This window comes from Dreissena polymorpha, chromosome 7 (assembly GCF_020536995.1).
Source record: "Dreissena polymorpha isolate Duluth1 chromosome 7, UMN_Dpol_1.0, whole genome shotgun sequence".
Taxonomy (NCBI): domain Eukaryota; kingdom Metazoa; phylum Mollusca; class Bivalvia; order Myida; family Dreissenidae; genus Dreissena; species Dreissena polymorpha.
In genome coordinates this window covers 110981567-110998366 of record NC_068361.1, presented here as the reverse complement: position 1 = coordinate 110998366, position 16800 = coordinate 110981567, and the positions used below count along the sequence as shown (strand labels likewise).

General features: G+C 34.6%; 2 protein-coding genes across 2 annotated transcripts; both read right to left on the bottom strand.

Moving 5' to 3' along the window:
* Positions 1-216: 216 nt before the first annotated feature.
* LOC127840038 (zinc finger protein 765-like) lies at positions 217-4680 on the bottom strand. Its single transcript, XM_052368427.1, has 3 exons — positions 4638-4680; positions 2638-2812; positions 217-427 (listed from the first exon to the last, which is right to left on the bottom strand). Exons 1-3 carry the CDS (start codon positions 4678-4680, stop codon positions 217-219), a joined length of 429 nt encoding a protein of 142 aa, XP_052224387.1.
* On the bottom strand, positions 4680-16659 carry LOC127840037 (gastrula zinc finger protein XlCGF49.1-like). The gene is made up of 5 exons (XM_052368426.1): positions 16638-16659; positions 12991-13107; positions 9743-9889; positions 6677-6826; positions 4680-4888 (listed from the first exon to the last, which is right to left on the bottom strand). Exons 1-5 carry the CDS (start codon positions 16657-16659, stop codon positions 4680-4682), a joined length of 645 nt encoding a protein of 214 aa, XP_052224386.1.
* Positions 16660-16800: the final 141 nt, after the last annotated feature.

The window sequence follows — 16800 nt, the reverse complement described above, 5'->3', positions numbered from 1 at the left end:
ACGTTCAAGTATCATTTCAATATTTTTATATTTGTTTGCACAACAACAAACACCTGCGAACACGCCCCTTTTTCGAGCACTGTTGCTTTTGAAACACATTTTTGGAAAGAAAGGAGGTATATAACCATTATATACTATTTTTAAAGAACACAATTACAATATAGACCAGAGATAAGTTCAATTGAAGACTATGGTAGACAGTACACAATAACAAATCTAGACAGTAGATATGTTAAACGGGAAGTCTTTGAAGTGCCGTTCCCGATGCCGCTTCATGTTGCCCTTGACCGAGAAGGAGGCCTGACACACGTCACACTTGAACGGTTTCTCTCCGGTATGAGTGCGCATGTGCATGGTCAGCGCAAAGTTGTCTGAGAACATCTTACCGCAGTGATGGCACTTGTGACACCGGATTTGGCCCAGCCCGCTGCGGGAAAACGCCACTGGAAGAGAGATATCGTGGAAGTATGATATTATAGAAGTTATAGCCACTGTCCATGTAATATAATAAAAAAAACATCATATTTTGGCGATAGGGATATCGAGTGTACATGATGTTATTTATCTGAATGTCTAACCTATTTATTCAAACAATTATTTGATGCAAATATATATTGATCTACTGCTTTAAAGATTGAAATAATGTACTGAAAAACGCTACACTTTCGTCTGATGGTATAGTACTATATGTGTGTAAGAGTCCATTTATTAATAAGGTGTGCCTTCAAAATAAGAAATTCGCCACTTTATGCCTAAATAACCGTTATGAGCGTAGGCAAAAATTCAGCGAACATGTCATCAATTTCAAACACTAAATATTTTGAATAAATATGACAACAAACTTAAATAAGGAACAACCAAACTGTACCTATACTCATTAAATCTCTGTAAAAACGGAAAAAAAATAGTTCTGATTTATTTTTAAAAATGAACAGTGAATGATAACTGAATTTTAAACATTTATGTTTAAAATTGAATACGATTTTACTTTAATATAAATATATAATAGAAAAAAAATATTTTTAATAATTTGTTATAAAACAGTAATATTAGTTGTGTACAATTGATGACATGTCAGAAATCACTTGAACTGTATAGTGCTGCTCTTTTTTTATCAGTAACATTTTCTGCCAACATTACCAACACAAAATTCTACTATGTATCCAGTTAACCAAGACTTCACAACACTTGTTATGATGGCTTTACGACTGCAACGCAGAACGTCATTCCAAAGTCAAATTTATAACATCAAGTCTTACATATTATGCCCTATGAAATCATACAGGCAAGTTGGTGCAAATTCAATGTTTAATCTGGTTGAAATCAAATCAAAAAGTATTTCGGTTATAACCAATTGTATGAAGTGGCTTAGCCTAGGAATTAAATCCCATGGGCAAAAGCCAGAGTTTATCTATGACAAAAGCCGGAGTATTTGAATATATACTTCGCCTGCATGTCTGTGATACAAGCACATATAAACACTGCCAAACGACATCAGCTTCATCATAAACAGTGTAAATAACCAATGTAATGTCCTTTCTATTGTTTCATACACTGAAAATATTGAGCCTATACAATTCCAAATTTTTAAATAATAAAATTTCAAAGTTACAAAAATGTAACATTTTTATAACTTCAACATAATAAGGATAATATTCATGTCTTTTAACTGCGCTGCATATTGCAGATATCACTTGTTTTTCAACAGTTTGCAAGATCGCGCGTTCTGAATATAACTGAACACTCTCTTTGAATTTTCGGAATTACTTTTAAACAATAGCTGTCTCCATCAGAAGACATATGCCCCCGAAAAATTATATTTCGAAACCTAAACGCAGATTTTGAAACCTAAACGCGGACCCTTAGGTCAAGGTCAACATTTGTGTGCGTATAGAAAGGCCGTGTCCATATACACATGCATACCAAATATGAAGGTTACATCTGAAGGGACATATAAGTTATGAGCATTTTTCGAAACCTAAACGTGTGTGACGGACAGACAGACGAACGGACAGACAGACAGACAGACAGACGGACGGACAGTGAGACTGCTATATGCCACGCTACCAGGTGCATAAAAAGGCTCCACCAATAGTTTGTTTAAGAATAACTCACGTGTATTTTCCTTCTTTATCATAAGAATACAACTTCGTGTTACAAGAGTCATACATTTGAATGGTGCAGGCATTCACAACTTGTTAATTCATTTATGGCATACCAAGAAACACCTATATTTGTGTGTATATTTTATATTTTGAAATGCACTCATATATGAACACAATGAAATACAAACAAAATAATGAACTTAAAACTACACACGTACCAACACAATACTTCAGAACAGCCCCTGGCTTAAAGCATGAAATAAAACAGTCAATAATATACGTATGTTGTATATGCATATCTCGTTACACAACTACCTCAGCCGTTCAGTTTTATGCACAATACAAATATCACAACAACAACAAATCAAAAAAATCCAAATTTGATATAAGATTGCGAGTAACCTGTGGACCATACAATTTACAAAACTGTGCAAAATCATACAAAAATTAACTGTACATAAAATGCCCAATAAAATATTACACACGGTCAACTTGTCATAATTAATCCTTCAAATGCCTCAATAGGTGAGACTTGAGATTCCAGCGTGTATTGAAGCGTTTATCGCAGTGGCTGCAGGCGAAGGGCTTGTCATCGAAGTGGAGACGCCTGTGGGTCTCCATATTCTGTTTTGTGGAGAATGTTCGTCCACACACTGAGCATGTAGGCCGTCCAGTCATCGCGCCGGTTGTGGCTTGCTTGAAGGATGCTGAAACATGCAGTGATACCACAGTGAATGACAAAGTCGAAATGCATAAAAAAAAAGGCATCGTATGTGTTGTGCTGTATAGGACATGTCGCCCTTTCCCTAGGTAAGAGGCGTATGTATAGCTGCAATAGTTCACCTGTTTGTGTATAAGGGATATAGTTGTTTTGTACAGGCAACAGGTCACTCGACTTAAATGAAATACTAAAGGATGGTAATACTTATTTCTGATTATAGAAGTTCTGCTGAGTTCTGCCGTGTGTTATCGTTTATATTACATATCCTTTTTCGTTCCATATTCTCATACTTTAATTTCATTCAACTGATTACGCAATTTATGAAGTATCTCGTGTGATGTAATTTCTGTGAAGAAACAAACTAGATTCTCTGGATTTTAGAAACAACAATTGGGATGCGGTTGTTTTTTAACAGTATAATATAAAAACAAAAGATAAAATCAACCAAAGCGAAAACATATTCAAGATTGTGCGTTTGTCATGCGGTATTCGATACTTTTATAGGAATAATTTGAATAATATAAATAAGTTACTGAGTATTCGGTTTCTTTAATCGCGTTTTTTTTGTCTGTATTGGAAGTGCATTTCGTAATTTTATTGTCATGATTATTGGATTAAAGCTGCGATTTAAGTAAGTGGATCGTTTATTTTTTGTATGTTTACTTCTTTTTCAATCTTAAACAGGGTTATCAATCTTTTCTACAGTTTCAGATGTTATCGATTTTTGATGATTCGAATCGTGTGCTGCCTTTTATTATTTAGATTTTTATTATTTCATTTATTTGAGGCTCAATTTGATGTATTACCGTTTTCTAAGAGTGGGTGTGGACGCCATTTTGTTACGATTAAGGATTCTTTCCACACGCAAAATCGACCCGGGGTCGATATGATCATTTTGGCCCGGGGAACATGATTAAAGGCCCTGTCGTGATGTAAGTTTATTAAAAATCTATTAATTCAAATAACACAATTCATGCAACTGTAGTTCGTTTTCAAATTCAGTCGAGAAATTCAGCGTTTTTTACAAAGTGCTGAAAACTAAAGAATTAACAGGTGTTTGTTATATTTTGGTAGGTCTATTCAAGAAACAAAATAGTGTTTTTGTAACACAAGTGGTTTATTGTACCGAAAATTTATAATAAAACGTCATTGTAAAAAACTCAGTAAGAAAATAATACACACATTACGCCATTATTTACAGATAAAATGCAAAAGCTATGACTTTTTGTACAAAATGTAATCCATATTAAATAGACTTTCATCATGTTATGTACATGAAAATCTGGGAAGACACCAATGTTAATGAATCATCAAGTTTACTTACACCACTATTGACATAGCATCATCTTATTATAATCAAGCACAAAACAAATGCTTTTTGTGTCATTTTTTGCTTCTTCACAATCGTGAATATTGTTTTAAAATCTCTTTTTGTCATTGTTTTTTGCTTAGCCGACCACTTTGTTTCTTGTGGTCTTGTCCATGTATATTATTTACAATCCATAAAACTGAACATGTATGTAAGGGATGCCCTTTGTCATTTCTATTCATATGATTTGTCACTGCATCAAATAGACCACGTTAATTTGCTGCGCTTTGTTTCTGGATATTATTTGTTCATGTGCACAACAAGATTCGTCCTCAGGTTTGACAGAACGTGGCATCTCATCTGGATCCAAACTGTTTGCTATTCTGATAGTATTCTTTGAAAAATATCTAAGAAAATGTTAATTTTAGAAATTCAGCAGATGACATTTTAGCAGATGACAAATTTCCCAGCATGCAAAGAGATAAATTTTCATGTGCATTACGAGATGCGTCCTCAGGTTTGACTTCTGGTTGAACCTGCGACATTATATTTTCATGTGCACAACGAGATGTGTCCTCAGGTTTGACTTCTGGTTGAACCTGCGCTGACAGATGTGGCAGGAGAAGGGTTTCTCCCCGGTGTGGATCACACTGTGCCGCTGCAGGCTCTGCCTCGTGGAGAAGTGCTTCCCACATAGCTTGCACTGCAGCTCGTCATTACCGGAGGAGGAGTTGTCAGTCTCAATAGGCGATCCTGGAGTAAAAAAGTACATTGAGAACATTATGTGACACCGAGATGGGACACATGACTGCAATAAAATCGTTACTATTAAAACTTCAATAAAACCATTCATAGTGTACTGTAAAATTAGTGTGGGCCATTAATTTTTGTTAACCGATCCACAAATTCAACACGAACATTGGAAAAAACAACACAAATTCCTCTTTTTTCCAAAGTCAGAAATCTACGAATTATGTATACATGAAGGTTTTTTTTAAACACACAACGTCATGGCAACATATTTAATGATTTTGCAGTAATTGATAATCATGTTGAAGCACGACACTTGTAAGGGACATAACAAAGCAGTTTATTAAAAATTGCCATAGCTGCTTTAATATCTATGTGAAATAGATACATCATTGCATTCAGTCCACATATGAATGAACAATTTTGTAATTGTAGAAGCCAACTTATGAACACCAATTGTGCTTGTTTCTGAAAGGACTTGTCAAACCTAACCCTAAACATAAATTTCCGAGATGGAAATTCACAGTTTCACATAGTCTTAGGCAAGGATTCTTCATAACAATTAACTGCAGTTAATCATGTAGTGAATGTTATTCCATGAATGGTAAACTTATGCGTTCTCATATTGTCAATGCGTGAAAATCGTTTGTTGCACACATCACACTCGTAAGGCTTGTATCCACTGTGTCTCGCAAAGTGGCGTTCTAAGTGGTCCTTTCTGTGAAAAATATGTCCGCATGTGTTGCACGTAAAACACGGCTTTGAGAGTAGACCTGAAAACAACAAACATAGTGATTATGAAGCTATTAATTTGCATGTTTGTGTTTGTAGACATGGAAAAAACGAACATAGTGGATATGAAGCTATAAATATGCATGTAGTTGGTGTTTTTATGGAAGGTAACATATCAATAGCATATGTATACAGAAACACATGAAGAAAAATGGGGTAAATGAATAGTTTATCTTGCCAAACAAATTGATTTGTATTATGTTTGCTAGTAGCAAGTAAAATCAAATACTTTATTCTTTAAAAGAGCACAAAATACGCATTGCATAAAGTTTATTTCTTCCAGGTAAAAATACTATGCTTTAAACGAATAATCATGTTACAACTTAAATGAAAAAAAGAGAAAAATGTATGTCATGATTAGCAAGTTAAATGACACATGTCATATCACATTTCATCTGCCAGTCACAGAGCAAATTCATGCAAACAAACATAATTACTGAAATCGCATCAAAATATGTACAGTTTAAATCTAAAAGAACATGTATTTATCTGCCCACATCTGCCATTGGAAGTGGATTGCACACAAAATGATATATGAGCAGTAAACAATAGTCTAAAATCATTAATATTCCTGGGACATAAATTTTCTTTGATTTCGTGGGTTGACCAAACCACAACTTAAACACAAAAGAAAATTACCAATCTAAATTCTCAAAAATTTCCAAGATCACAAATCCTCGAATTTACGAGTATACAAAAGTCTTTTTTAACCACGAAATTTTCATGCTGATAAATATTGTCATTGTTCAGTATTGATAAGTTACAAGTTGCATTTTTTCTTTATTAAAAAACTTTCTTTCCTCCATTTTGGAATTACAAAATCAGGTGCGCGTTATACATAATTACGCATAATACATGGTAAATTACGGTATAAAATAACAGTTTTTATCAACTACAAGAACTGCAGTTCGTTCCTCATATGAACCACCATATGAGATCGCAGGTGGACCTTCTGTGTGAACTCTTTGGGACATTGGTCACATTTGAAAGGCCGCCGACCTGTATGGAGTGTCAAGTGTCTTGTCATGTTAGAGCGATTGGCAAAGGTCTTGCCACAAACAACGCAGTCTGAGCTTCCTTGAGACAACTGCAAGAGTTCCTGGTAAGTGTAGTTGGTGCCAACATCGGCGAGAGTCTGAGTCTGTGCATCTGAATACAGAAGTGAGTCACATTCTGAGAAAACTGGGCTTAATGCATGTGCGTAAAGTGTCGTCCCAAATAAGCCTGTGCAGTCTGCACAGGCTAATTAGGGACGACACTTTCCGCTTTTATGACATTTTTCGATGTCTCTTCCAAGCAAAAATCCAGTTTAGGCGGAAAGTGTCGTCCCTGATTAGCCTGTGCGGACTGCACAGGCTAATCTGGGACAACACTTTACGCCCAGTTTTCTCAGAACCAGGCTCAAGTCATGGAATAAGGTAACATTGAAATGGCAATAAAACAAATAGTTTTGTTACTTAACTTGATGATTAAAATAGAGAGATAAAAAATAATTGTAATTTCAGTACAGTACTGGCCATCACGTAAATGAGCTAATTGAAACAAAACCAAAACGTCCAATAGTGGTCAAAACCTATGAATATGTTGGTCGAAAACTACAAACATATATTTATTTTAGTAAACTTAATCAATGTTCACTAATTTCCAACTATATGATCAATACAACATAAATTAAGGACTGCAGTTATTTTTTCTTATTTTATTGATTTTTTTGCACAAACAACATCAATAGTATTGACAGTTTCTTGTGAAACAAGATGCTGAGTTTACAAAAAGCATACAAAGGCTTTTAAACTAAAGAGCAATAAACAAGAAATACAAATAACAAGGATATCAGTAAAACTGATGGATGCTCCCCGATGATGCTTTGTGGATATATGGGTTAATTGTGTGGAAAAAAAGTGTGACCTTGAGAAAATCTATTATAAATCTCTGTGACCTTCACCCCAGTGACCTCAAACCTCATAAAGAGGTAGAGGTCTATGCAAGGTACCTACATGCCAAATATGTAAGAAATCAGTAAAATATTGAAGGCGTTATGAGAATCTAATAAACAAGACCTGTCAGATGACAGCGCGCTCGACTATTCAAGTGCTTGACAGCATAACGTAAGCCATCATGGAGAGGAGGGTATAATGTGGGTGTGTGTTCATTAAATAGATGATCTTTCAAAAAAACGAAAAAAGAAATAAAAAAAAATTGAGGGGGGATTCTGGGGTGGGGCTTGGGGGATGGTTTGGGTGGAGTCCATTGTGGTATGTCAGGTTAGTGTTGTTATGTCAAAGTATGAATTAAATGTGATCATAAATAAAGAAGTTATGGCAATTTAAATAAAATTTATTAATTTGACCTTGAGTCAAGGTCATTCAATAGTCACGGTCAAATATCATGATAGTAAGAAAGTATTTGAGGTGGTACTCAAACTTTAACATAGATTTATCAATAATGTGCATATTGTAAGTGAAAAAAGGGCCATAATTCTTACAAATTGCTTGATACAGTTGTATGCTCTTGTTTATAGATTGGGGTCATGTTGTTAAAAAAGAAGTATGCAAAATATAAAAGCAATATGTCGAGGGACATAGAAAATATTTGGGATGGTACGCAAACTTTAACATAGATTTATCAATAATATGCATATTCTAATATGCATATTGTAAGTGAAAAAAAGGCCATAATTCTTACAAAATGCTTGATACAGTTGTCTGCTCTTGTTTATAGGTTGGGGTCATGTTGGTAAAGAAGTATGCAAAATATAAAAGCAATATGTCAAGGGACATAGACAAAATTTGGGGCGGTACGCAAACATAAACATTTGCACGCTCACGATCACGCTCACGCCAACGCCGGGGTGAGTAGGATAGCTCCACTATATATATATATATATTTCATATATAATAGTCGAGCTAAAAAGTGTGAAAGAAGGAAGTAAGGAAGGACAAACTTGCAACTATATGCTCCCCATATATATACATGGGGAGCATAAAAATAATTAAACTGATTATTTTCCATCTACAAAGGTTTGCACACAACAAGGTAATTTTGCATAAACATATTAGGATACCAACGTTTAACATACACAAACATTAGAGTTTGCCTTCTCAAACACTGAATATGTTAACAAAAGAAAATGAACATTCAGATGCCATTTTGCACATGTTGGTAAAAAAGTGAAATATTTGATTGAACAATAAAAATGCAGCTTTTGGCAATGTGACAAACCATGTGACATACCATGTTACAGAACATAAGACAGACTAGTTAATATGATAACTAAGAATCTCATTATGTTCCTTTCCTGAACATGATTTACACAACTAGCCTTAACATGAATAAGAAAATATTTTCAATCATAATTCCACTGAACAGGGAATATTTTTTGGCCTAGGTTGGCTCAGCTTGATTTAAGTCACAGAAACTTGTTGCTGGACTCCCTAAATCTGTACAACTATCACTTGCCCAATAATATTGTAATATGTTACTGGGCAATCCAATCCCTATTTAAAGCATCATTATATATTCTGATTGGCAATGACCATCACTTTTCAAATCCAGCTTGAGATGGATCATCCAATCACTTTTCAAATCCAGCTTGAGATGGATCATCCAATCACTTTTCAAAAAATCATTATATATTCAGCTTAGGTGGACCATTCTATCGCCCATCCAATCTTAAGTATGTATGCAACTTAAGATGGACAATCAAATCACTTTTCAAATAATCACTTTATATACAGCTAAGGTGGACTCTCCAAACATTCTACCAATCATCCATATGTATTCAGCTTCGATGGACATTTCAATCACTCTTTAAATTACTATTCAAATCCGTCCTATATATTAAGTTTTAGGTGGACACTCATTTCTGAGCTCAGGTTGCTCTTCATATTCTAAGCGTCTGTTGCAGAAATTGCAGACGTAAGGTTTCTCACACATGGTTGCGCATAATACATGGTAAATTACTGTATAAGTCATTAATATCTATCAATTGCAAGAATTGTAGTTTGTTCCTCAATCACTATATATTCAGGTTGAGATGGACTACCCGATGTGAGTTCAGGTTACTCTTCTGGGTGAAGCGTCTATTGCACACATTGCAGACGTAGGGTTTCTCACCAGTATGTACACGCATGTGGAGGGCAAGGTTCTGTTTGCTTGAGATCACCTTGCCACACGTGGGGCAGTCAAACTGGCCCTCCTTCCTTAACACACCTGAAATGCGGGAATAACACTGTAAGGGAGGTAATATCACTGTAAGAGATGCAATAACACTGTAAGGAGGGCAATAACACTGCAAGAGAGATTATAACACTTTAAGGGAGAAAATAACACGGTGAGGTAATACCACTGTGAGGTAAGAACACTGCAAGGGAGGTAATAAAATTGAGATAATTACACTGTAAGGGAGGTAATCAAACTGAGATAATAACACTGTAAGGGAGTAAAAAAACAATGTAAATGTGGTAAGAGCTCTGTAAGGGGTTCAATGCATGTGTGTAAAGTGTCGTCCAGATTAGCCTTCACAGTCTGCTAAGGCTTATCAGGGACAACACTTTCCACATTTTTTTATTATTAAAAGGAAGTCTATTACTTACAGAGTATGAAGAGCTTCCTTTTTATAGTGGAATTTAACCCTTTGAGGCTCAGATAAGCACAGTGACACACGTGTAGTCTCTTAGAAAATCAAAATAATTGTAACACCTTTATATGATTTAAAACAACTTTTATTTATTATCGTATGACATAATGGTAGGATTATGAAAAATACATGCAAATAGTGGGAATAGAATGCATAACATATATTACATCAACAAATTAAAGTTATCTTCTTTTGATTCTAAGTGGGGGGTTCTATTAACAAAGAAATAATTTTAAAATCTCAACATAAATAATAAGTCATTTCCTGTAAACATAAACTCAGTTGTTTGATCTTCAATAACTAGAAGCTCTGATATGAGCAGCGTAATACCTCAACCTCGTTCTGGAAAAACAATGCTTATGTAAGTGCTTATGTAAGTGCGCTGTGTGTAATCACAGATTAGCCTGCGCAGTCTTCAAAAGCTTATCTGTGGTGACACTTTCAGCCTAAAATGGACTTTTTACTTTAAGAGACTATCTGAAATCTAAACATTTAATAAAAGCATAAATTGTTTTGAGTTAAAGTTTTGGGACACACACAAAAAATGAATGAATGAATGAATGACAGACAGACAGACAGACCAAAAACAATATACCCCCGATCTTTCGATCCGGGGGCATTAAAAGGAATAAAATATACTGCTGTCAATTGATGTACAATTTTGACCAAATGTTAACATTTGTGAATTTTTATTTTTTTTATAAATAAAGAAGGGGAGGGAATTTGGATGAAAAATAATCATAAAACACTTCATCGAAATGCAGTGTAAATCATTAAATGTCCATCACTTCCAAGTGTCAACTCAAAGTATGATAATGAAGCACTGTAATAATGTATCTGATATTCAAAATATTAAGTAATCACAACAGTTCCACAGCAATACAAGAAATTAACTCCATGTTCATTCAATGGTTAATCTTTTAATTTCAGATCTTGCTGGCAGCAAATGTCATTTAAAATCTGTACTTGGTATAACATGTATATCCATGCTGAGAGAATCATATTATTGTTGACTCATTTAGAACAAGAGGCCCATGAGGGCCTGAATTGCTCTTCTGGCTGGAATCAATAGGGCTCAAGGCCTTGATAGTATGAACAATCTGAGTAAGTTTTAAACAAACAGACCCAAAATGGGAAATTCATCACATAAACAAGAAGAAACGTAAAATTTAAACTTCAAATGGCTCCTTTTCAACAATAAGTTGGGACAAATTTTCTTCACTCTCAATGGGGTTCTGGCCCTTGATGATATGAAACATCCGTTGAAGTTTCAAAAGGATAGAACTTAATATGTAAACAAACAAGAAATGTGTTTGTCCGAAACACTTTGTCCCCTTCTGCGCCTCTTTGATTTTTTTTTTAACCTTTAACCTTGAAGGATGACCTTGACCTTTCACCACTCAAAATGTGCAGCTCCATGAGATACACATGCATACCAAATATGAAGTTGCTATCTTCAATATTGCAAAAGTTATGGCAAAATGTTTAAGATTTTCATTGTTTTTACCTTTGACCTTGAAGGATGACCTTGACCTTTTACCACTCAAAATGTGCAGCTCCATGAGATACACATGCATGCCAAATAAGAAGTTGCTATCTTCAATATTTCAAAAGTTATGGCAAAATGTCAAAGATTTTCATTTTTTTCTCAAATTCAAGGGGAGATAATTCTGGACTTATAAATCCGATATTGCTCATTTTCAATAGGGTTTGACTCATCATTCAGATAAAGACACTGTGCAAGTTGGGAAATGATTGGATGAAAACTGTGGACTTTATTGCGTTAACAAGCCTTATTTCACAATTTTCTAAAATTCAAGGAGAGATAATTCTGGACTTTTTACTCCGATATAACCCATTTTCAATAGGGTTCGAGTCCTCATTAATATCAACACACTATACAATTTTGAAAAGAATCGGATGAAAGATGTGGACTTTTTCGGATAAACAAGAGAAAGTCTAACTTACACACACACACAGACAGACACAATGCCATCCCATAAGCTCTTCTGGCCTATGGCCAGTAGAGCTAAAAATTAAGCTTAAAGCTTGTGGGCAAAGTTTTATCCCAAATTAGCCTGTGCAATCGGCACAGACTAATCTGGGAAGACACTTTCCGCTTCTATGATATTTTCCCCTTAAAGAAAGTCTCATCTTAGCAAAAATTCAAATTAGGTGGAAAGTGTTGTCCTAAATGACGCTTTACGCATATGCATTAAGCCCTGTTTTTTCATTTCATGGCTTGTATAATACTTTGATGTAATGCCCATTACACAAAGCTGCACACTTTACACTGTTAAGTATGGCAATATCATTTTAAGTCAATTTTGGAATTAAAAACCTAGGTGCCCGTAATACATGATTGTACGATTTACAAGTTTAAGTACAGTAAAGTACGGCACTACCATTTTAAGTCCAATTGAAAGTAAGTCCTTTAAAATGGTTGCGAGCTATACAATCTTAAGTACAGTAATATCATTTCAAGCCCCATTGTGCCTCATTCCGTGGCGGTGGCGTGGGCCCTGCTGATAGTGCCACTGGAAGATGTGGTGTAACTGGTATCATTTCAAGCCCCATTGTGCGTCGTTCCGTGGCGATGGCACTGGTCCCTGCTGATAATGCCACCTGAGGATGTGATGCTGCAGATGGTGTCTCTGCCTGAATGTCTGCTCACATTGCCTGCAGTGGTAGGGTTTCTCCCCTGTATGAATACGCATGTGGATCTTGTGGTTCGTGCTGGTTTTGCTGGTCTTACCACACACGTCACACGTGAACAGCTTTGTAGGCAAGGCTGGAAAGCATAATTAGGATACTGTAAAATTATTAATATTCGTTTCCATAAAATTTTGTGGTTTAAAAGAAACAAGGGACAAAATTGTCACAAAACCAGGTTTTCAATTTGAAAAAAAATAGTCTGATAAAGGGAGACAACTCAAACTGAACTGATTGTTAAGTTACCCCCCTTGTTTCAAAATAAATATATGGTCGTGGCGACCTTGACCTTGGAGATATTGACGTAATTCTCTTGTGTGACACACCGTCTAATGATGGTGAACAAATGTGCCACCAAATGATTTTAAAATCTCACAATGGACGCCAAAGTTATGGCCCAGACAAGCTTGTTCCGCCAGCCCGCCTGCCCGCCGACATTCGCCAATCTAATAACCAGTTTTCTCCTACGGAAAACCTGGTTAAAAATTGTGCACACATAAATTCGCGATTTTTTTTATTTTTTAGGGGGAAAAATGAGTAATTTGTGTCGGTAACTTTTGAATGTCTTTTTGTTAAATTGGTGGATCGGTCAACCATCCATATCAACAAAAGTTTATGTCCCACAGATAATAATGTTTTTACGGTATCGTGGTTGAAAAATGTTAGCTATGAGAATACTAATAATTTTGTGTACGACCAACTTGCCTAACACAAGGCTTCAACTTTTTGAACACTTTTGGAATGTCAATATTTTGTGTTTTTTAAAACGAACAATTTTTTAGATCCAATTAAAATTTGCACCTCAAAATATGATTCTCTTAATTAAGCAGTTTTTAACTGACAGGGGAACAAATTTGCAATAATGCAATGCAAGAAAATGTTTTAAGTTGTACAAAAAATACTAAAGAAAGCAAAAGGGTAATGTGTATGCTGCTTTTAATAAATGTTTCAATAATGTAGAAGGCAGGCACACATATATACAAAAACATAATATAATTACAACTTTAACAAAATCATTAAATGATCCTGTATCAATTGCAATTTATTTCAAAATCAGTCATTTACCATGTTTATAATTCTTAATACTGTGTATTTTAAAGACAGCCAACCAAGCTTATCTTGTTTTACACAAAGAGTAAGACTATATACCTATGAACATAGATCAAGGTCACATACTTAAAACACACAACAAACTTATCATTGCAAGGCCCTGTTACATGTATAAACAAGTCAATGCTATTTTCCTTGTTGGTTTTAAAAAACACAAATGTAAAGCCCTTGTACAACACATAATTCAAATAACCCTCGCTCTGGGGAAACAGGGCTTAAAAGGATCTTTTCACAGTTTGGTAAATTGACGAAATTGAAAAAAGTTGTTTCAGATTCGCAAATTTTCGGTTTGGTTATGATATTTGTGAGGAAACAGTATTACTGAACATTTGCCATGGTCTAATATAGCCATTATATGCATCTTTTGACGATTTAAAAACCTAAAAATTATAAAGCGTTGCAACGCGAAACGATTGAATAAGTTCTGTTGTTGTCGTTTAAATTTGTGAAACTACGAAGATTGCTTATATAAGGTATAAAATACGCATCTTATGTATGTTTGGCAGGATAGCTCAGTTGGCTAATGCGTTTTTACTTCAGGATTCTGGGGGTCACTGGTTTGAGCCCTGCTGCAGGTTACTTTTTTTCCTTTTTTAAATTTTATTTTTGATTTTTTACTGGAGCTCTTAAAATTTAATGTTTACATTTATCAATATAAAGCATTTAATGACAAACTTCAAAACATGCCAAAATCTGTGAAAAGGCCCCTTTAATGCATGTGCAGTCACAACAAGCCAATCAGGGAGGACACTTTCTGCTTGAATTGTACTTTTTGTTTAGAGGAAGTTTCTTTTTAAAGTAGTGAAAAATCCAGTTAATGCGGAAAGTTTCATCCCCTTCAAACCTGCATTAAGCCCTATTTTCCCAGAGTCAGGCGATAATATGTGTGATACAAATTTACAGCAGCTCTCTATGAACAAAAATGACAACATTTCTGAACACAAGTTTTTCTGGGTCACATATTTCAAATATTTAAATTCAGCAAGTGCGAGGCGTGTGCAGTAAACTCGTGGCGTTTTAGATGCTGAACCTGTCTGAACATTCTATCACACATTTGGCACTTGAACGGGCGCTCCCCAGTATGTACCCGCAAATGTTTCACTAGGTCGCCCTTGTTTCGGTTTCTTCTACCACAAATCAAGCACTGGTGTAAACCGTCCGAAGTACGAACCATCAAGCCTTCAGTATTCTCTGAAATTAGCATTAAACAAAGATATTTCAATCTGAAGCAATCTTTCCAATTCGAATCTGATAAGTTTTTTTAAGTCCTTCCAGAATATTTTTCAATATTGTTGTTGTTTGTTGTTCAAATTTTGGGCCAAAATTCTGCACTATTCCCAATCTCAAAGTGTTTTTTTCCCAAATGACAGACTAAAATTCCCAATAAAAGGTTTCCAACAAATAAAAGAAATCAAAATTGCCATAAACTTCAGCATTAAGTTAATTTCCCTATTCAGCTCTATAAGTTGAACCTTTGTTAATATAATATTGAAAGCACTTTTTTCTCAATCTTTTAAGTATTTATTACCAAACAAAACACACCATCAATTTTTCAATAATAGTAAAACTACATGTTTTTCCCAATCCAAAGAAAACAAGATACTTGAGTTCTATCGCTTTCCAGGGAAGAAACTTGTATAATCCACATTAACATTACATAACAGGGTCTTGGGATCTGTGCTTTGATTTGTATCAGGGTATGTAATTAAATGACCGATTTAAAATTAAGTTCACTTCCTCTTAAATTCTACTACAATTTTGTAGTTAGATTTGTATTCTTTAAAACTTGTTAAACTTTGTATCTCGATAATCACATCTCATACAATTTCACCTAAAATAATATGTTCAACAATAACAAGGTTTATGTATGTGATTTAATAGGTATTCCTATTTATGAACAAATACAACATTTTGTAACTGCAAATCGATAAACAATATCTAACACAGGAACTTGGTTCAGTTTAATACTATTAAATAAATTTAACACTTTTCAAACAAAATCTTAGCACAAACATAAAATAAAAATAGTCAAGCTTATCTTTTGCTTCACTCAGAATCACAAACTTAAATCATTCTTGTGAACAAATTTCAAATACTAATGCACACTCTACAGAAAGATGCTGTTGTTTTTTTACATTTTTCACAAAGTATGAACAATTTTTAAATTTGACTTGAATTCCAGGTGAATGAAACATTAATCATGATTAAGCCTTATGCCTCCTCAGTCCAACACTGTACACAGTGAACAAAATGTTCATATCCATCAAAACAACCAAGTCCCAGATTCCTAATTGTCTCAAAACATCCTATATAAAATCATGATGTGGCAAATAAATCACCTACATAAAAATAATTTTTTACATAAGAATTATACAAGATACTGATTTCAAGTAAGCTTCATCTTTAAAAACAGCAGAAAACAAGAAAAGGATTTTAAATGAAGAATAGCCTGGCAATCTGCACAGGCTAATAGGGACGCAACTTTCCGTCTACACTAACAGGATTTTTGTTTCGAAGACATCTCATTTAACGAAAAATTTCATATCATGAATTAAGACCCATTTTGGCATAATGGGGCACTATTCAGTCAATCACTGTAAGGGCCATATGAACAGATATCTTATGCAGTATGGTAGATATGGGCATATATCTCTATTTACTA

What these genes read in the sequence shown, in the direction of transcription:
- LOC127840038 (XM_052368427.1), bottom strand. Translation starts at nt 4,680, where the DNA reads ATGTCGCAGGTTCAACCAGAAGTCAAACCTGAGGACGCATCTC. An exon ending in CAAACCTGAGGACGCATCTC is followed by an intron (nt 2,813 to 4,637) that starts GTAATGCACATG and finishes TGCATGTTTCAG; the next exon opens with CATCCTTCAAGCAAGCCACA. An exon ending in AATACACGCTGGAATCTCAA is followed by an intron (nt 428 to 2,637) that starts GTCTCACCTATT and finishes GTTTTCCCGCAG; the next exon opens with CGGGCTGGGCCAAATCCGGT.
- LOC127840037 (XM_052368426.1), bottom strand. Translation starts at nt 16,659, where the DNA reads ATGTCTTCGAAACAAAAATCCT. An exon ending in ACCCTACCACTGCAGGCAAT is followed by an intron (nt 9,890 to 12,990) that starts GTGAGCAGACAT and finishes CCCGCATTTCAG; the next exon opens with GTGTGTTAAGGAAGGAGGGC. An exon ending in ACACTTGACACTCCATACAG is followed by an intron (nt 4,889 to 6,676) that starts GTCGGCGGCCTT and finishes TTTTTACTCCAG; the next exon opens with GATCGCCTATTGAGACTGAC.